The sequence below is a fragment of the Mastigoproctus giganteus genome, chromosome 1 (assembly GCF_048544385.1).
Source record: "Mastigoproctus giganteus isolate SK-2022 chromosome 1, ASM4854438v1, whole genome shotgun sequence".
Lineage (NCBI taxonomy): Eukaryota > Metazoa > Arthropoda > Arachnida > Uropygi > Thelyphonidae > Mastigoproctus > Mastigoproctus giganteus.
In genome coordinates, this window is record NC_143575.1 from 215,198,240 (window position 1) to 215,220,231 (window position 21,992).

Genomic DNA, 21,992 nt, shown 5'->3' on the forward strand with positions numbered 1-21,992 from the left:
TTACTCTTAAGAGTCACTTAAATTTACCCCAGGGGGCTCACATCTGGTGAGTATGGGCTTGGCACACCCAGAATCCTGAGCTGGATCTCGCTCTCTCTCAGGGTAATTGGGAATTTTTTTTTTTTTTTTTTTTTTGGGCTGGTGCAGCCCCAGCATAAACCTCAGGCTTCCTCGCAACATATGGTTAATAATAATAAATCCTCCTTCTTTCTGGGGGCTTCAAGTAGTTCCTACCTAACTGACAAGGTGATGTCAGCAACACTGTAGCAAACAGTCCCAGAACTGAGGACGTATCGTCAATAACACCACTATTCCTTATCATCCATTCTACTGGAGAACAGGTAATTGGGAAAACCACCCTTTTTTCATTCAGCAAGGATTAGAAGGGTTGGCAGGCTCCCCAAAATCAGTAAAAATAATTAATTCTGGAGATTTTAGTGGAAGCACCATGTTCCAAGCATGCAAAGAAAATCCTCAAAGTTGCTTGATAGGGGGAATACTCATAACCGTTACTCCTATAAAACACTTAATTAATCATTTGGTGTAACAGAAGGGTGGGATCTTCATGTATCTGAGAAAAAGATCTGTGCCAAACTGAAGGAATTAAGGTGCAACACCTATGAAGTAAATATTGATGTGTAAGGATGGAAATCCCATTCCTGTCTGAGTTCTCATCCTTATATTTAACACCCCACAGCCTCCAGGTTCTATCAAGACATGCTATCTAAATTGTCCAGTAAGGATTTATATTCCAAATCCACTGTGGTGTTTTAAGTGGCAAAAGGGCAGCTACTTGCAAACAGCTTTTGGTCCTTGAGGTTGCCACAAAACATTCTCTCAGATATGCCAGACAAGCTGTACTTGCTACCTGGGAGTCTAAAACGCCGATGGATCTGATATTCGGGTGACATTCAAGTCAAATGGACCCAATTTCGGCGAAATCCGGATGGTCTGTGACAGCCAAATTCTCTTGCACCTTCACGATGGTGGGACTGTTAGTAATCCTGGGTATAACCTCAATGCACAAGCACACTGTGGGTGATCACTCAGGTGTGAACCAACGCAAGCAAGGGTTGAGGTGTGGCACCCACACCACATGGAAGAATGCCGCCCCCTCTGTGTTACCAGTCAATACTAGGTGGTAGATGACTCTCATCAACCGGTGCAATACCACCACTTTGCATGTTGGAGGCTTGAAGTGGTGAAACCCATGTTTAGTCTCCAGAGCTAAGTTATGGTCAACCCTTCCCCATCTCTTCAATCATGCAGTATGACTGATGACTTTTGAGGTTATGATGAACATCATGGCAAGATCCAAACTTCCTTACATATTGAGAGTACAGCTCTAAAACAGTGTTTGCAGGCTGGCTGCTAGTTAGTACACTGGACTGAACCTATTGGTAACTCTTTAGGAGGCTTCCAGATCAGCTAGTGTATAATCTTGCTACCTCTACTCTGCCAGATAGTGACTGGAGGGAGTCCGAGTACTGTGTATGCGGAGGGTATTGTCGAGGCCACGTTATGTCAAGGATCTGGATATATTCGTACTGTGTGTATGCCATACACAAAAATTTCATTACTTCATACAACATGTCCCCCCCCCTACTTTTTTTTACTGTTGAAAACACCATGAATTGTCAGACTAATAGAGTAAGCTTATCTGCTAAAAGATCTAAACCTCCTAAACACTTGCTAGTTCATATCACAAATATACGTGGTCTCAATTCAAATCTCAACAATGTCCATTTCTACTTGCAGTCTGCCAAACCTCATGTACTTTTTCTGACAGAATCTCAGTTATCGGTTGATTCAGCTACTGCTCATCTCAGTTGCCCAAATTATTCGCTGTATGATTCCTTTCATCTCAAAGGTGGTTCTTGTGCATATGTCCATTCCGATATTCCCTATCAGAAACTTGGTAATTTGGAATCTCCTCTCTTCGATCTTCTCTGGCTTAAAATCTCTCTACCTCGTTGTGTCAAATTCATCCATTGTCTCTACCGTTCTCCCAACTCCACTAATCACTTGGAGCTCTTTGACTTCCTCTCTTTGCAACTTGACTTTCTCCAGTCCAACTCTCCTAACAGTGAGGTAATTTTCCTTTTAATGTTCACAACTCCAGCTGGTTTCCGTTTTCTAGTCACACCGACCCAGCTGGTCGAGATTTTGCAATTACTAATGATCTTGCATAGATTGTTCATTTACCTACAAGAATACCAGACAATCCTAACCATACAGCCAACACTCTTGATCTTTTTCTCACTAACAACCCTTCTAATTACACGGTTGAAGTGAGTGGTCCTTTAGGCACCTCAGATCACAACTTGGTGATTGGCTCTTCTTAAATGGAGCCTTTATCTCATGGCTATTCCCAGCCTTGTGTTGTTTGGCATTACAAGAATGCAAAATGGGATGACCTGTGAGATTTCTTTTCTTCTTTTCCCTGGTTGGATTACTGTTTGAAAACTTTGATGTCAACGTTTGCTCAGATTGTGCCAGTGAAATTATTCTTGTAGGAATGGAATCCTTTATTCCACACTCCACTTTAAAATCTCATCCTTTATCTAAACCTTGGGTTTCCAATTAATGTGCTAAGGCTGTTCAAGAGAAGAACATTGCATATCATAATTGGCTTGTTTCCAATTCTTCAGTTTAATTTTCTGCTACAACTAAACCTCACAACAATTGTAAATCAGTTATTAATCAGTCCAAACTAGATTTTGAACAGGCTAAGAGTAGAAAACTTGCTTCTTGCCCTAATGGTAGCCAAGCATTCTGGTCTCTTTCCAAAGCTATTGGCCGCAACTTTTGCCCATCTCTGTTCCCACCTCTGTCAAAACCAGATGGTTCTATTGCCACTTCAGTCAACGATAAAGCTGACCTGCTAGCATCCCATTTTCCTTCCAACTCATGTATTAATGATCTTGATACAACACCTCCCACCATTCCCAGCACGCTCCATTCAATGCCTTCTGTGGTCTTCCATCAAAAGGATGTCAGACGGATTTTGACTATTCTGGATGTCAAGAAAACTCTAGGTCCTGATGGTATTTCTCCAGTTCTTCTCAAAACCTGTACTTCTGAACTTACTTCTGTTCTTTGATGCCTTTTTTCACTTTCTTATTCCAAAGGTGTTTTTCGTTCTGCTTGGAAATTTTCCCATATCCAGCCAGTTCCTAAAAAGGGTGACAAATCCCTCCCATCCAATTATCGTCCCATTGCAATTACTTCTACTCTTTCTAAAGTAATGGAGAAATCAATTAACTGCCAACTCTTAAATTACCTAGAAACCTTCCGTCTGATCAGCGATCGCCAGTATGGAATCTGTCAATGTCGATCCACTGGTGATATTCTGGCTTATGTTACCCATTTATGGACAAATTCAATGGAAAAGTTTGGTGAAACATAAGCAGTTGCTCTTCACATCTGAAAGGCTTTCAATTGTGTTTGGCATAAAGGTCTAAACAAGCTTCCAACTTATGGTCTTCCAACTGTTTTTTTGTAATTGGTTATCTAGTTTTCACTCTGATCGCTCACTGAGGGTGATGGTAGATGGCTCTCTGTCTTCTAACTTCTCCACTAATGCTGGTGTCCCCCAAGATTCAGTTCTTTCCCCTGCTCTATTCCTCTTGTATATTAATGACCTTCTTCCATTGACAGGAAATCCTTTCTATAGTTTTGCCGATGATAGCACATTGCATTCCACTTTCCATTTTGAGAAACCTTGCCCTGCTCAATCAGCTTCAACTACTTCTTGAATATCTGCTACCAATTCCTTGAATGCCAGTCTCCAGTTAATTCTCCAGTGGGGCAAAGAAAACTTAGGTGATTTCGATCCTTCTAAAACCCAGTCTTGTCTTATATCTTACAAAAGGATTCTTCTGCTTCTATGGTGACACTCCGATTTCTTTTCTTCCTTTTCTTTTTTCCAAATACTTTTCTTCCAAATAGCTTTGTTACTTTTCTTCCAAATAGCTGTTCACTCTGTACAAATTCAAATCTGCCCTACCATGGAATATTGTTCCCACATCTGTGGCAGTGCTCCCAAAACCTCTCTCAAGCTTCTAGATTCCATTCAGAAGAGGCCAGTTAGGTTAATTAATGACTCCTGTATAACATAGTCTCTCCACTCACTGTCTCATAGCTGTACTGTTTCTGCTGCATGCCTTTTCTACAGATACTTCCACGGGCACTGTTCTTCTGACTTGAAACTCACAGAACCAACTTTTCATCTTCCTCATTTATTCATTCAACTGCTGTTTTCTGGAACAGCCTTCCTTCATACGTATTTCCTAAAAATTACAGTCTACAGAAGTTCAAGCTTGATGTCAACAAATATCTCCTTTCACCTTCTAAGTACTATAGGTTCTAATACCTCTCGTGTTTGGGGTTTTCATAAAAAAAAAAAAAAAAAAAAAGCTTATAATGGCTTCCTTGCCTGTGCTCAATTGCCAAAAATCACAAGAGGAAGGAATGTTCAACTTCAGATCCACTTTATACACATTCCCAAGTCGAGCACACTGTATAATCTTGAGCGTGCCAGCAGTCAAAGGAAGAGAAAGAAATTCAAAAATAGAAAATAATGAACATAAAAAAATGGACATTTTGATACTATCCCCCAGAGTTGTGTATTCGTGCAAATGTCTTGGGAGCAATTACCCATTACACAGTAAACATTTTGTTACTGCAGTGCTCTTCAGTTAAATTTTCCACTGTTTTCAGGGCAAGATTCACAGTACTTGCCCTCAAAGCAGTGTTTTTGATTTAAATTGACTTTTAATCAGTGCTATAATTAATGAAATAATACCTGAATTGAAGCCCAAACTGGAAATGGCACAAAAATAACTTCAAAAATAGCTGTTTATACTGCCACAAGTTTCCTGTGTTCATGGCTGTAAAATGCTATGGTCATTCATTGCTATGGGTGGGAAATATAATGAAATGGTTGCCGCACCATTTCTTGTAAATTTGGAAAATATACACTTTATACATCATCCCTCCCAGCAGTTTTATTGAGAAGGGTGTGCATGCTTAGGTTCTAATTAGCTGAAATTTATAGAAATATTGTTTATAAAACTTCTCTTTATAAACTGTCTTTCCTGATGGGGAGTTGCTTTGAGCTGCATAGTTTTCAATAGCACTGCTCAGCAATGCTGTTTTTGGTTTAGTTTTGGTTTCTTATTGTTTATATTCAGATTGTGTCCAAGTGATTGATTTTAGCTTATCATGTAGTTAGTTTCATCTTCTCCTTTTTTAATGACCTCAATTAAATCAATTGAATTAGCTATTGCTAATAATGCAAAGAAGACAAAAAGCTATTGGAAAATTATTTAAAACTAAATTAGACATTTAAAAAGACTGGATTCTGGCTAGTTCTAGATTTACACTACATTTATTGGTTTTGAGTGATTTTGAAAGTCAGCAGTTTTGCAAGATGCTATTGAAAATGATATAAATACAGTACAGGAACTTCCCGACTTACAAAAGGGTTGCGTTCCGTGGAACTCTACGTAAGTCAGAATTTCCCCCATGCTTGTGCAGCACTTGCAACTGTGCTTGCTGAATTGTTTGAATCAAAAAAGAAACGTTCGACAAACATGTAAATAGAATTATTTATTGCGTTTATTCAATTTTTTATATAATGCGCAGGAAAAATTACAAAAGCGTGCAATTTAAAAAAAATTCAAAATTATAAAATTACAAAAAAAAAAAAAAGAGAGGAGACAGGCATAATGTCAGTAAGTTTTACCTCTTGAGCATCATTGGCAGAATCAACATCTTCAGCTGATAAGTACGCCACTGTTAAGGTTGAGGGCTGTGGAGATTTAGAAGTGTCGGCAACTCAACTTTATGAAAGAACATATTAATGGATGACTGGATGGAGGCTTTTTTCTTTTCATTGTACGTTTCTTTTTAGCAATCAAGCATATCATTCACCCCTCTGTTAACTGTTAAGAATCGTTCGCTGTCAGGATCCATCTTCTCAAACCTTGCCATTGCTGATGCAATTTCACGAAATGCCATTGCCATCTCTCTGATGAAGCATCTCGGCTCCTCATTTGGTTCATCTTGAGCTTCGTCAGCATTTTCTTCTTTTACTATTGCTGGCTGCAAGTCAATAAGTTCTTCGTTAGATAATTCCTTCTATTCTTTCTCTATTAACTCCTCCACGTCGTTGGCACCAACATCCAAATGAAGTAGCTCTGCAACCTTTACAATCTTATCTGTAACCTCTTCATATGATTCATCTTTTTAAAATCCTTCGAAGCCTTTTACATGCTGTGGGCACGTTTTCTTCCCTGCTCCATTTAAACAACTTTTAGTAATTTTCGCCCAGGCCTTATTAATGTGTAAGATGGTGTGGTAAATATCGTAAGATTTCCAAAAGTCTCTTAACGTAACATTTTTCTCATCATCTACTGCAGACAATGCCTGATCAAATGTACATAAATAGTATGCTTTTCAATTTGAAATAACACCCTGATCCATAGGTTGGATGAGTGAAGTCGTGTTTGGCTGTAGAAATATGACTCTCACATTTGAATTGAAATAATCTAGATGTGTAGGATGTCCAGGAGCATTATCTAATAGAAGCAAAATCTTGAAAGGAACATTGTTGTCTTTACAATATTTTTCAACCTCAGGAATGAAGCAGCATTTAAACCAATCCTCAAAGAGAGATATTGTTATCCATGCTCTCTGTTTCGATCGGAAATGCTTGGGTAGGGTGGGTTTATTGATGCCGTTAAATGCACAAGGATTTCCAGAATGGTACACAAGCAGTGGTTTTAATCTGTAATCTCCCACTGCATTACCTCCAAGCAAGATCGTGGCCCTATCTTTTGACGCCTTGAAACCTGGCATTGTCTTTTCCTCTTTGGCAATGTATGTTCTATCCAGCATTTTTTTCTAATACAGAGCAGCCTTGTCAACGTTAAAAATTTGCTGCATTGAATAGCCAGCCGCCTTCATAAATAATTTTTTCCAACACATCACAAAATTTCTCTGCAGCTGCAGAATCGTCACTAGCTACTTCACCCATACTTGAACATTGTGGAAACCAGCACAATGCTTGAATCTATTAAACCACCTGTTGCTTGCCACCAGGTGGTTTAATTAAATCACCCTTACTTAAGTCGGGGAGTTCCTGCATATGCTTATAATCCTTATGTAATTCGTAATAGTCATAAGTACACATAGCTGCACTTTTGCCCAACCATTTAGTCCAGTTTTCATACAAATTCATAGCCTTACCTTGAATGATTGAGAAACTCACCAAAATATATATTTTTTATATTAGTCCTCAATTCATAATATTAAAAAAATTTCTGTTTCTTGAATTACTGTGCTTCACCTTTTTTGACGTAATCATTGATTGCATGTTTCCAGAATTTCATATGTTTATTTAATATTATTCTTTTTTTCCTTTCACAATTCAATATGCAGTCAACTGGCTTAAATCCACTAAGCATCCAGTTGAGGCTAACGATTTGCTTCTTTTAACACACCTGATTATTTCAAGCTTTGAATATGGCACCTATGCACAGGTCCCATAAACTTGTGTTTATGAGATTTATGCTTCTTATAACTATTTTTGACAACTTCATTTTTTATTTTTTTAATGCACCATATTTTTATAAAATATTATTTTATAAAAATAAAATAATTATAAAATTATTAAATAATTTTATAATTATCTGATAATTGTTAACTAAAATTGTTAAATAATTGCACAAATAAAAAAATTATAAAGGCCATGATGTTGACAATGCCTAAACTGTTGGTAAGCAGGCTGTGCAACATGCAACAACTAAATTATTAAATAATTGAACGAAGTCTTCTGCGCTGACCATGATAAATAGGCTGTGGTAACTGTTGGTTGGCAGATTTTGTGATGTTTGGTCATTTTAAAAGTTGGTGTGTCAGTTTACAGATGTCCATAATACTAAGGACTGTATCTGAGAGTCAGTTTAAATGTGTCAATATATAATGTCCAAAAGTCAAGGACTGCCTGTACTGTGGATTAAATTAATTTTATTGTAGTACTCTTGAATTTGGTTATTACTACATTTTTAGTAATTATATTTATGGAATCTGTTTATTTGGATTATATTAAATTGCAACTGTTCTGGCATGGGCCACTACAGGAAAATAATGTTAGTGTATTTGAGTTAGCAAAAGCTTAAATTGCCAAAGTTCATGACAGGGAATATGTACTTAGTCAAAGCTTAATAAAAATGGCACTGACCTCAATAATCCATTATGGTTACATGAATTATGAAACAGTGGTGTGGGAAATCTCTGATTGAAACTAAAATCAGAAGTTAAGAATCGTGATTAAGAAAGCGTAATTTAAAAAAGTACTTAACCCAGAGGAGGGGAAGGTGCACCACATCATCCTCTAGTTGTCAATTACAATACTGTATAAATAAAATATCTTAAAATTAAAAAAGGATTAAGGCCAATAGTTGTGAACGACGGACTTTCAATAGATTCATCTTCAGTTGGCGTTAAAATGAAGGGCAGTAGATTGTGTTCGATGTTAAGTACTCAAAATGTTTTGCTAGATGTGGTAAATTCACTCGCGTGAAATTCCAAATGGAAGACAAGGAAACCGGAAGATTTGTGTTTAAGACGCCAAGTTTGGTGTTGAGATGGTACCATTCTATTATGAGGGGTTTTGTATAGAACGAGAGTATGGTTTGAATTTAATTTGATAATGGTTATTGCAGTATCAACTGAGGGGTTGTGGTTATGAGTGTGTACATGCTGGGGCAGTTCAGTATTTCCTTGTTGTGTTCAGAAACTATTAACGTGGTAGTTTGCGATGGTGGATAATCCAAATTTATTGGTAGTACTGCCGACATAACATGCGTTACAATAGGGTTGACATTTGATTAAATAAACTATGTTATTAATGTCCTTAGTGTCATATATATGCTGGTTTCTTTATATTTGTTAAAAGGGGTTCCTAATTTATTATAAGTAGAAAAAATTATAGAAATATCAATGTTAGTAAAGCTCAGTGTTAGAAATATCAGTGTTAGTAAATTGTATTTTAGATAATTTATGCAGTGTAAAAGTTTCGAAATCTGTTTCATAACTCTTCTTTAATGATAGCTAAAGTAAATATCCATACCTCACTCATCAATTTTCTTTAGCTATCATTAAAGAAGAGTTACGAAACAAAAATAAGCTTTTACCCCACATAGATTATCTAAAATATAATTTAAAAAGAAGCATGACCCCAGCAGAATGGACTGAATTTGTTGATTTAAACAACATGTGTATTAATGAGGCAACCTATCAAGTCAGCCAAAAGCATTCCAAGAAATGAAATAGACTTACTCAAGTACACCCTAACCCTTGCACACCTTCCGTAGTTAATGTTTCATCCCAGGCGTTCTCTCCCTCTGAACTCTCTAGCCTTGAGTAGTTTCAATTTCGCAGTTAAAAGTAGACACCACCCTATAGAAAATTGCATTATATAACTACAAACTAAACTCAGGAATCACCCAGATAAAAACTGCATTTTCCATGAAACTAATGCTATCATAAATACCCAGTCTAATTTAACTAAACAACAACAAATTAATATATGTAAGTTAAAAAATAATCCCAATATTATTATCCAAAAAGCCAACACCATCGTTATTCTAGATAAATGGGACTATATAAATAAAATTCAACAAATATTCTCTGACACCCAAACCTATAAAATCGACAATAATTACACCAGTTCAAAGCTAAAAAAACAAGTTAGATACCCTGTTAGAGTATACCCTGTGTGGTCACCCACCATGTACTTGTGTATGGAGGTTATACCCAGGATTACTAACAGTCCCACCATCGTGAAGGTGCAAGCAGAGGATTTGGCTGTCACAGACCATCCGGACTTCGCCGAAATTGGGTCCACTTGACTTGAGTGTCACCTGAATATCAGTTCCATCAGCGTTTTAGACTCCCAGGTAACAAGTACAGCTTGTCTGGCATATCTGAGAGAATGTCTGTGACAACCTCAAGGACCTTATGATGAACAAGTATGCCACAGAAAGTAAAATAATGATTGAAGGAGCAGTAATTGAAAAGGAGTCATATACTTATTTGGGACAAGTTATTAGCTGTAATAATGATAAATGACTGGAAGTCAAGAGAAGAATAAATTTTGGATGAATAGCATTCAGGAAATATAGTCACATACTGAAGAGCAATATCCCAGTTTGTCTGAATCGTAAAATAATGAGCCAATGTATACTCCCTACCACGACTTATGGAAGTGAAACTTGGGCACTCACCAAAAGAATAGAAGAGAAGCTGAGAACTAAACAGCGAAGAATGGAACGAATTATATTGGGAATCAGACTGTTAGATAAGAAGAGAAACATGGATTAGGCAGCAAACTCAAGTAAAGGACATTCTTATCAAAAATAAAGAACTAAAATGGTCTTGGGCAGGACACATAGCTCGAAGACATGATGACAGATGGACTAAGAAAATAACAGAATGGTATCCAAGAGGAGCTAGAAGAAAACCTGGAAGACAAAGGCGGAGATGGATAGATGAAATTCATGAGTGTTTGGGTAGTAAATGGATGGCCAGTGCTCAAAACAGAAGGAATTGGAAATTGCTGGAGAGACCTTCATCCTGCAGTGGATTGAAAATGGCTGATGATGATGATGAAGATGAATCTATTGAAAGTCTGCCGTTCATGACTATTGGCCTTATTCCTTTTTTAATTTTAAGATATTTTATTTATACATTATTGTAATTGACAACTAGAGGATGATGTGATGCACCTCCTCCTCCTCTGGGCTAAGTTTTTTTTAATTACGCTTTCTTAATTACAATTCTTAACTTCTGATTTTAGTTTCAATCAGAGATTTCCCACACCACTGTTTCATAATTCATGTAACCATAACAGATTATTGAGTGAGTGCCGTTTTTATTAAGCTTTGACTAAGTACGTATTCCCTGTTACAGTGTATTAACTGAAATTTTTAATAAGAACGGTTAGACAAAATTATTACGTTGATAGATTCAGGTGAAGAGTGGAACTAGCTGGTTAACTTACTTCCAGTAAGGTCAAATACATTATTTGTTGAGAAAATAGTAATGATGGTTATATAATTTGATTTTGTTTTCTGTACTGTATTCGTATCTAAGTAAACACACTAAAACCAATATGTATGTTAGTTTCAGACCCCTTCAACACCAACCTCTTCAAAACTTGGAAATACAAATGAAGAGTCATTTTCAGGAAAATCTGCTAAGAGTAGCACAAGTTGTACAAGTGGAATATTAGGTATACTGTCTATTATAATTAATTAGAAAGGCTTCTTTTCCAAATTTTTGAATGGAAAAATTAATTTGTGTACCCTATAAAGTTTCTTACTTGTTGCATTTAATAATAACTGAATAAATTAACTGATCAAAAAGTAGTAATAAAAATTAAGCATTGTCTTTTAATTCTTATTTTATAAGTGTTTATATGATTAAAATTTAAATTATGAGTAAACTTATAATTATATAATTTATCACACATTATCAAAATTCATGATATTGGCCTTGAATTTTATATCTATAAAATTTTGCATCTGAAAACACCCACCTCTTCAAAACTTTGATTCCTTATTGCGAATCTTTGAATGATATATGATTTATCTTTACAGATGCAAAGATAAGCCATATATCATTCAAAAATTCCTAATAAGGAATCAAGTGAATGAAATCCAGATGTAGTCCCCCCCCACCCTATTATTTGATTTTTTTTTTGCCAGAAAAATTAAAAAACTAATTTATATTTTTATGTTTTTTTATTTATATTTATTTATATTTATTTATTTATTTATATCTCTCCTTTATATCAGTTTGTTATATAAATGAGAGATGCAACACAAACTCTCTCCATGCAGCCAGCTGCATTTTACTTAGCTAAACATCTATTGAAGAGTGAGCATGACATAGAGAGTCTAGGAAAGTTTATTGCCAGCAATTTAACGCCGTGTCAGTTTATTGCATTTTACAGTCTAGAAGCAATGAGATGTGTTTGGTTAAATCATAAAAAGTTATTTTTTATTTAAGTTTCTGCCGTAAGCTATGATTAGCATATTTTTGGAATTCTGTGAATTATGAGGGAATAGTACGGAAATAAAAAAAAACACATGAATGGAAATATGTAATTTAATAGGTAGATTATGTATTTTAATAGTTACATGTATCACAAAATTAGTAAAAAATCCATTATTTGAACAATATAACAATTTGTTAATTTTAAACTAAACTAATTATAACATTAGGTATGTCATAATACACTGCAAAAATTCAAAATGAATGTTTATTCAATCTTCAGAATCAGTCACGTTGGGATAATTAATTACTAAGAAACTGTAATATTTACAACACAGTATGTAAATTATTAATAAGAAATATTATGTGCTATACCTCTTAGATAATCAACACCCCGTTCATCGTATGCACTAACAAGCCTTTTAATTCGTTCATCACAATCGCAATACTTCTTTTTTTTTTTTTTTGTTGCCCGGATCACTTCCACTTAAATATTGTTCAATGCGCATTTTGTTAATACTTTGTTCTTTTTTAATGCAATCGATAAATTTCCAAATGTTGGGATGATAAGCAGCGACTTGCCACCCTTCAACAGAATTATTCATTCTTGTTAATCCTTCAAGAACAAGCTGGCGTATGTTCCACATTTCATGGGAATACTTTGGTGGTCAATGAAGATGTCATCTGGTTGGGCATCCAATCCATCTCTCCTCAAAATAATCAACAACTTCTTGCGATTCTGGAGGAAAACACCATTTTCACACAAATGTTCAAAAACGACTGTCACAATTGCAGTGGGCACAAATGCAATTGCTCCTAAAATCCGCATATTTAAAGCAAAATTGGCATCATTTTCATAATGTTGTTTCAATCCATTATTCTGAATGGATCGAAAAATACATTGTGAAAAGTGGAAAAAACAACCCCGTTGCGAAGCGTCAGGAAAAACTCTTCTGCAATTATTCATCATCGCTGTCTCAAAATCTGTAGTTATTGATTGCTGGGACATAGCCGGTTCCAATACTGTAGTAGGTTTCAGCTGCTGTAGTAGAGATACATACGTTTCCTCAGACTTGTTAGGTAATAATGCATAAAATAATGGAAGCGATATTTTGTCCTTGAATCCATGTATCGTATACAGCTGATAAAAAAGTGAGGGCACAGTTTTGAAAGTCCCATCGGCATACCAGTGTTCACTTCCCACTAACAACTGCAAATTTCTTTTCGTACTGAAAATTAACATTCGATTGTCCTCGGGTCCAGAATCAAACTGTAGAAACAATTCTCCATTGCATGATGTTTTATATTCTTCTGTAAAAACTATGTCTCTACAATGCGTTGGAAGAACTGGGCCATCACATTTATTGCATAAATAATTTATAGCCTACAAATATCGCCAGGCAATACATATAATTTATATAAATTTATTTTTAACTCAAGTAGCATGTTTTAGGGGAGTGGGGATAAGGGCATGCTGATTAGGGAGGTACTTATATATTTATAATCTCTTACAATCACAACATTTTCTTATTTTGAGTTTATTTTTCATCCTTTGAGTTTGTGAACGCATCATGTCGGTGGAATTTTGGAAATCAGAAAAAGGGAAACCGAAATTGTGCTTTAGTGGACATTTGTTTTATAAAGACAGGCAAAATGAAACAAAAATTCATTGGAAGTGTCAAAATTACCGAAAAACCAAACGTGCCACTTGAGTTACTACGGTAGATAACACCATTATTAAAACATGGAAGGAGCACAATCATTGTGAAGACGCAGCAGTAGTTGAGGCAGCACCATTTCTTGATACCATTCGAACTTATGCAGAAACAACAAATAATACGCCTCATAGTATTATTTCAAATGTTTCCGAGACCCTGTAGCCAAGCAGTAGCAGCCCGAAAGCTTCCAAGTGTAGATACAATGAAACGAACAATCCGAAATATAAGAAATCGAAAATTTGATGGCCCAGTTCTTCCAACGCATCGTAGAGACATAGTTTTTACAGAAGAATATAAAACATCATGCAATGGAGAATTGTTTCTACAATTTGATTCTGGACCCGAGGACAATCGTATGTAAATTTTCAGTACGAAAAGAAATTTGCAGTTAGCGCGAAGTGAACACTGGTATGCCGATGGGACTTTCAAAACTGTAACCTTTCTTTTTTACCAGCTGTATACGATACATGGATTCAAGGACAAAATATTGCTTCCATTCGTTTATGCATTATTGCCTAACAAATCTGAGGAAACATATGTATCTCTACTACAGCAGCCGAAATTATTGGAACCGTCTATGTCCCCGCAATCAATAACTATAGATTTTGAGATGGCAATGATGAATGCTTGCAGAAGAGTTTTTCCTGATGCTTCGCAACGGGGTTGTTTTTCCCACTTTTCACAATGTATTTTTCGTTCCATTCAGAATAATGGATTGAAACAACGTTACGAAACTGATGCTTTAAATATGCGAATTTTGGCAGCAATTGCATTTTTGCCCATTCCAATTGTGACAGTCGTTTTTGAACATTTGTTGTTGATTATTTTGAGGATACATGGATTGGATGCCCAACCAGACGGCATCTTTGTTGACCACCAAAGGATTACCAAGAATGAATAATTCTGTTGAAGGGTGGCATAGAGGATTTGAAGAATAAGTCTGCTGCTTATCATCCAAACATTTGGAAATTTATCGATTGCATTAAAAAAAGAACAAAGTATTAACGAAATGCGCATTGAACAATATTTAAGTGGAAGTGATCCGGGCAACAAAAAAAAAGAAGTATCACGATTGTGATGAACTATTTAAAAGGCTTGTTAGTGCATACGATGAACGGGGGTGATGTTGTTGATTATCTAAGAGGTATAGCACATAATATTTCTTATTAATAATTTACATACTGTGTTGTAAATATTATTGTTTCTTAGTAATTAATTATCCCAACGTGACTGATTCTGAAGATTGCATAAACATTCATTTTGAATTTTTGCAGTGTACTATAACATACCTAATGTTATAATTAGTTTAGTTTAAAATTAACCAATTGTTATATTGTTCAAATAATGGATTTTTTACTGTTTTTGTGATACATGTAACTATTAAATTACATAATCTACCTATTAAATTACATATTTCCATACATGTGTTTTTTTTATTTCCGTACTATTTCCTCATAGTTCATAGAATTCCAAAAATATGCTAATCATAGCTTAAGGCAGAAACTTAAATAAAAAATAACTTTTTATGATTTGACCAAACACTACTCATTGCTTCTAGATGGTAAAATGCGATAAAGTGACGTGGTGGTAAATTGCTGGCAATAAATTTTCCGGACCACTGACATAGAACAATTTTTTGTTTGATTCAGAAGTGCACTGAAAACACTTTTATACTAAACTGAGAGTGGATTCAGCCTTTTCCCATTGGGGGAAAAGCACTTGATTTGGCAAAATTTGAATTTAGAAATTATAAAATCTAAATGTTCTTTTTTATACTCTAGCACAACTACTAAGTCAGAGGAATTTACATTAATTATTTTGACAACGAATACAGTCATTAACCATATTTAGAATAGAAGTCATACAGAATTCATCCTCACGGTCCACTCAAAGTGCTTGTGCTTCTGCACCCACCCTTGCACCTGAATACTAGGTTCAGTTTTAACATCAAATTCAAAAATTTTAGCATTAGCATTAGTAGAGGCATTTGATGCAAGAAAGCAAGCTTATGCAGCATCAGCCAAAAAAAAAAAAAAAAAAAAAAAACAACACAACTTCCACTTCACCCCTCTGTTTGTTCAAAATACCTGTCCAGCTGGGCCTTAAACTTATTTAGGCTATCAATTTCCACGACAAGGGATGGAAGTCTATTCCACCAACCAACCACTCGCTGGCTAAAGGCAAATTTCCGCACGTCTATACTACATCTGTCTTTCCTCAATTTGAATTTATGCCCTCTCAGGTGATTATTCTGAGCGAGAGGAAGAATCTCATCAGCATTGAGAATGCTCAAACCATTCAATGCTTTATACACCTCTATCAGATCACCTCGCTGGTGCCTAGTCTCCCGACACTGTAATTTGCAAAACCTAATCCTTTCTTCGTAAGAGCACCCCTTTGTTCCATTCACTAATCTTGTTGCCCTTCTCTGTACTCGTTCCAGCAGCTCTACACCCTTCTTGAAATGAGGCCTCCAGACCTGTATACAGTACTCTAGGTGTGGCCTGACCATTGCCTTATACAAGGGAATAATCACCTCCTTATCCCTGCTAGAAAAATTCCTATATATCATTGACAATACACCATGAGCTACTCTTGCAGCCCGTCTGCACTGCTCAGAGAACTTCATATCTGCCTGCACAACCACCCCCAGGTCCCTTTCATTCTCTACCACTGTCAGTGTAGTACCACAGAGTTGATACGTTGCTCTGGGGTTGCTGTTTCCTATGTGTAGTACTTTACATTTGTCAATGTTAAACTTCATTTGCCACCTCTCAGCCCATCTGCTCAACCTTTCCAGATCCTGCTGCAGCAGCATAGTGTCAATAGTGTCCTTGACAACCCTGCCTACCTTTGTATCGTCTGCAAACTTCGACATTAAGCTTGATATACCATCATCAATATCATTTATGAATACAGAAAACAATAATGGACCCAACACTGAGCCCTGAGGGACTCCACTAATAACATTAGTCCACGATGAGCAGTGTCCATTGATTACCACTTTCTGTCTTCTCCCCCTCAGCCACCCCTTTATCCACAGCAGCAATTTGCCTCCAGTGTCACACTGCTCCAATTTGTGCAGCAGTCTTCCATGTGCAACAGTATCAAAAGCCTTTCTAAGATCCAAGTATATAATATCAAAGTTATTTCCTGCATCCAGTTCCTTTGTGACTGCATCATAGTATCCAATCAAATTGGTCAGGCAAAACTTCCCCTTAACAAAACCATGCTGTGTCCGAGCTATAACTGAAGTCTTGTCTAAATGATCCTGTAGTGCTTCTTTAACTAGTGCCTCCATTAATTTTCCTGGAACAGAAGTTAAACTCACAGGTCTATAATTGCTTGTGTCAGCCTTTGATCCTCCTTTGGAATTGGGGTCACATTTGCACATCTCCAGTCTGCGGGTACCTCCCCTGAGTCCAAGGAAGCTCTCATAATTATGGCTAAGGGTTTGCTTACTTCCTCTGCTGCCTCCTTTAATATAACTGGATAGATCCCATCCATCCCGGGTGCCTTTCTTGTGTTTATCTTCAACAGTTTCTCCTCCACTTTACTCTTAGTTATTACAAAATTCTCTAGCTTACTGCTAGAGTTGAATACACCTCTGGCTTTCCCCTCGCTAAATAACTCCTCATGTGTGAATGTCGATGCAAAATATTAATTTAGTTTGTTAGCTACCTGAGCAGGATCATCAACAGTTGACCCATCGATATCAAGTGGACCAATCTGATTCATCCCCTTCCTTCTAGAGTTTACATAAGTAAAGAACTCTTTGCTGTTTTTCTTTGCATCCCTTGCCAAAGATTTCTTGGACTCTGCCTTCGCCTGCCTAACCTCCTTTGTAACTTGGTTACAGATCAACTTGTATCTATCATAGGCTTCTGTGTCATGTGTTAATTTGTATGTATCCCATGCATGTTTCTTCTCTGCCATATGCCTCATCAGTTCATCTGACATCCATTTAGGCCTAAACCTTGAACAATATTTCTTAGTTGGTATGTAAAGCCTAGTAGCTTCCAAGATAAGTTCTTTGAATGCTTACCATTTTGCATTTGCTGTTGGTAACATCATCAGGTGGTCCCACTGTATAGAATTTAAATACTGTCTCAGTCCATCATAGTCGCCTTTACGAAAGCAATAACCCTTCCCTTTACCCCTAATGGAAGTTACCTCTTTGAGTAAATCCCACTTCAGCACACTGTGATCACTGCACCTAGTGGTTCATTTATCTGCAGATTCTTAATGCATGAAGAATCACTGCTGATAATCAAATCAAGAGTATTACTCCCTCTTGTTGCCTCCCGAACATGCTGATGTAGAAAACAATCATCCAATAAATCCACAAAAGCCTTGCTAGTGTGTGAGTGACCAGCCCCCAAACTCCAGTCAATATCTGGGAAATTAAAATCTCCCATTATAAGACTCTCTGATTTACTGGCCCACTCTATTTCCCTGTCCAGTTTCTTATTATACTCATCAGAGTCATTAGGCCTATAGCACACTCCTACTCTCAATTTTGATCTCCCAATGCCTATGTCACACCAAACTGACTCGACACTGCACTGTCCAGCGATGTCCACTGGCTTCACTTCCTTGGATTTTATGTATTTCTTAACTAATAGCATAACCCCTCCTCCCTTCCTATCCAGTCTATCCTTTCTGTAGACGTTGTACTCCCCAAATTCCAGTTCTGCATTCCTTATATCTGTGTGACACCAAGTCTCTGATATCCCAACAATATCTGCCTTTGATGTTTTGAGCAATACCTCAAATTCACCAAATTTATTTACTAAACTCCTAGCATTGGTGTACACGCAAGTATACATGCACCTATTTCTATTCTTAGCTACCCTAACACAACCCATGTGTTTACTTGTACCGCAATGACTCCCAGCAGTCTCTGAAATATCCTGAATCTTGTTTTTCAGGCTTCTGTTCATTCCAATAGAAGCAGTGCAAGAATCTCTTTCACCTCTGCCAGTGGCTACTGTTAATCTATTCGTCTTTGTATCCCCCCCAAGCTAGCAGTTTTCCGACCCACCTAAAACTGCCTCGATAGCATCAGCAAATATTCTTGCACCCTTTCTATTTAAGTGTATCCCATCCCTGTAGAAGCAATCTCTCCTGTTAACAAGTACAGTCCAGGCTGAAAAAAATTCTACCCCTTGAGCCTTGCACAATCTTTCCAGGGCCGAATTGATCGAATTTAGCCTAAATACTGCAAAAAAGTCCATATAGCAAATACCGTAAGTCTCAAAATAAGTCAGACAGCTTCCAGTCACTTTTAATTGAAACACCCTGTGTACTTACTGCACTATACCTGTACAATTTCTTCACTGCTTCTTACATTGTTTTGTGTAATCATCTGTAATGTGTTATATAAAATATTATTATTTTCCCAAACAAATATGTTAAACATTGGAGAATTGAAATTCAGTAAATGAACTTCATTTGATACTTATAATGATATCCTATATGATTAAATGAAGTTAATTATTCATTTTGCAAATATTTAGGTAGGTTTCTAAACTAATTTCAGTTTTATTTTCAGTAATAGAGCATTATTTTAATAGTACATGCATAGGAAAGAGAAGGGATAATTTAAAACAAAAATTAAATGTCTTAAGCTTTTAAAGCTTAAAACATGTAATTTTACTTCAGACAGATTAAATTTCTAATCAAACACATAGAAAAGGCAGTTGGCAGTTTTATGGTGCCACCTGCTCTTCTAAGGGGCAGTGTTGGACAACCCTACATTATGATTATACTTTTTATTTTCTTTGTACAGTACAGTATCATAGTGCAGTGTATTGATATATTATGATGTTCTATGACAGATAAAGGAGTATCCAGGTTTTTAATGTATTTGTTTTTCTGAAAATACTCTGTTGTAATAATGATTCACTGTACCTCATGATAAATATCAGGAAAACTTTTTTTGTATGTTAGATAGAGCTAAAATGAAGTGACAATTCGACCCCCCCCAACTTCAGTTTTCAGTGTACAAACATAAAGAGTGTATGTACATTGTTAAATAATTTGATAGGGTACGTTGATATAAATATTTGTAGAGGAATAAGAGAAATTTGCCTCAGTATGATATGTAGAACACTTCTGTATGATTCTCTCCAGAAATTAAAACGAATAAATGATTAACGCAAAATGATTACAGTTAAAAAGTCAATTGAAAACAATTCAAAAATTATGAAAGAGGTTGTTTATGCATGGGTATTGATATATTATGATGTTCTATGGCAAATTTGCTTTTCTGAACAACCTCTTTTCTAAACAACCTCTTTCATACTCTTAGACATTCAGTTAAGAAATATTTTTCAATTCGAAAATTAGTTAAAAATTCAAAAAACTATTTAAAAAAAATTAATTAAAGTTTAACATTCATTTTGCATTTAATCTTTTATTTGTTTTAATTTCTGGAAAGTATCATACGGAAGTGTTCTACATATAATATTGAGGTAAATTTCTCTTATTCTTCTACAGATTATTAAATAATAGATTTAACAATTAAATGCATACATAAATTGTTATTATTATAATTATTTATAACATTTTGAATTTCATACCTTTACTTCACTAAAGTTCATGCTGGCCTTTAGTTTTCTTATTGCTGCTAGATCAATAAGAAGGTGAAGAAATTATAATAACAGGATTAGTTTTACAAAACAAAACTCTTCTATACATATACTGTATTTTATGTGTTTGTATATTCATAAATGTTGAAAGTATGCCATTTTCTTTCATTTTATTTTCAAAAGACAGCATACTGTGCAATTGCTGCAGTTCAGATAAAGCTTTTAAGATCAAGCTTTTGCATTCATAAGTCAAATTTCAGGTGTCAAAAATTGTTGTTCATAGGATCAAATGCATGCAAAATCAAGAGGTTGCCGTATTTAAATTTCTATAATGGCTTATAAATAGTTCTAGAAATAGTATTCGCCATATAGTGCAAAAAAGCTGTAGGCTTTTGCTGTACTGGCAAAAAAAAAAAAAAAAAAAAAGATAAGAAAATACAAATTATATGCTTCCCTCCTCACTCCGTATAACTATCCAGTTGACTATTGTCAGGGAGACGAGGAACATGCTTTGTAAAAAGGATAGGTGGAACAGGATATTGTGGAGCGGATGTCATCTTTTAAGGGCACCAAAAAAGGTGATATAGTTGTACACGTTGGCACTAATGATATTAAGAGTAGGAGACTGGCAGAATTACTTAACAAGTACAGGTCACTGTTGAACAAAAGCCGCGAATTAGGCCCCGAGTGCCAAGCGTTTCTAGTGATCAGGCGATATCTCTGTGATTATAAAGCGATTTCTAAAGTGATAGTGATACACATTTATAGAGTTTAAAGAAAATTCTCTATTATATATATATATATATATATATATATATATATATATATATAGTTGCTGAAAAGTATCAGCACAAAGGATCCTAAGAAAGGAAAGACACCTTTCTTTTATTTATTTTCTAGTTCTACTAACTACTAATCAACTTCCGCTTGGTCATTAGGTGGCACTGCTCCTGCCTCCCCGTGGCGGGGCCGGAAACCTGGGAGGAAAAGCTCTCTAAAAGGAGCAAACATGAATGATCCAAATATCACAACCACAGATCCTAAAGATCCGACTCCTTTGAGTCGGAAAAATGAGGATAATGAGACAAATGTTACCAAAAGACAAAAAAAGGACATAACATCGCTTCATGCACCTACCTTTCTAGTCCTTCATTCAACATCAGAACAGCCATTGGGAAAACTGTCGCCATTTGTAATCCAAAAATGTCTAGAAAGTGTAGCTGGAACACCAAAAGATGTCACGAGACTGAAATCAGGCGACATTTTAGTCGAGACAGCCAATGCAAAACATGCAGAAAGACTGCTTCAGATGAGAACTTTTGGAGAGATCCCAGTAGCAGTCTCTCCCCATAACAGCCTAAATACATCAAAAGGAGTAATTTCTGAATGGGACCTTATTAGTGTCTCAGAAGAAGAAATTAAAAATGAGCTAGAAGATCAAGGTGTCATTGCTGTGAGAAGGATTAATGCTACTAGAGATGGTATACTTACTCCAACTAGAAATTTGATGCTGACCTTTAACACCCCCAAACCACCTACATCGGTAAAGGCCGGATATCTAAATTGTAATATCAGACCATACATTCCGAATCTTCTCTGCTGCTTTAAATGCCAA

The 21,992-nt window shown here is 36.0% G+C and overlaps 1 protein-coding gene across 1 annotated transcript in view; it reads left to right on the top strand.

The window, feature by feature from the left end:
• The window catches only part of skd (mediator complex subunit skuld), a 505,637-nt gene that overhangs the window by 232,284 nt on the left and 251,361 nt on the right, over positions 1-21,992 (top strand). Inside the window, exon 12 of the mRNA XM_090376037.1 lies at positions 11,194-11,302. Within this exon, the coding sequence (XP_090232163.1) occupies positions 11,194-11,302 (109 nt within the window). The remainder of the gene's footprint in view (positions 1-11,193; positions 11,303-21,992) is intronic.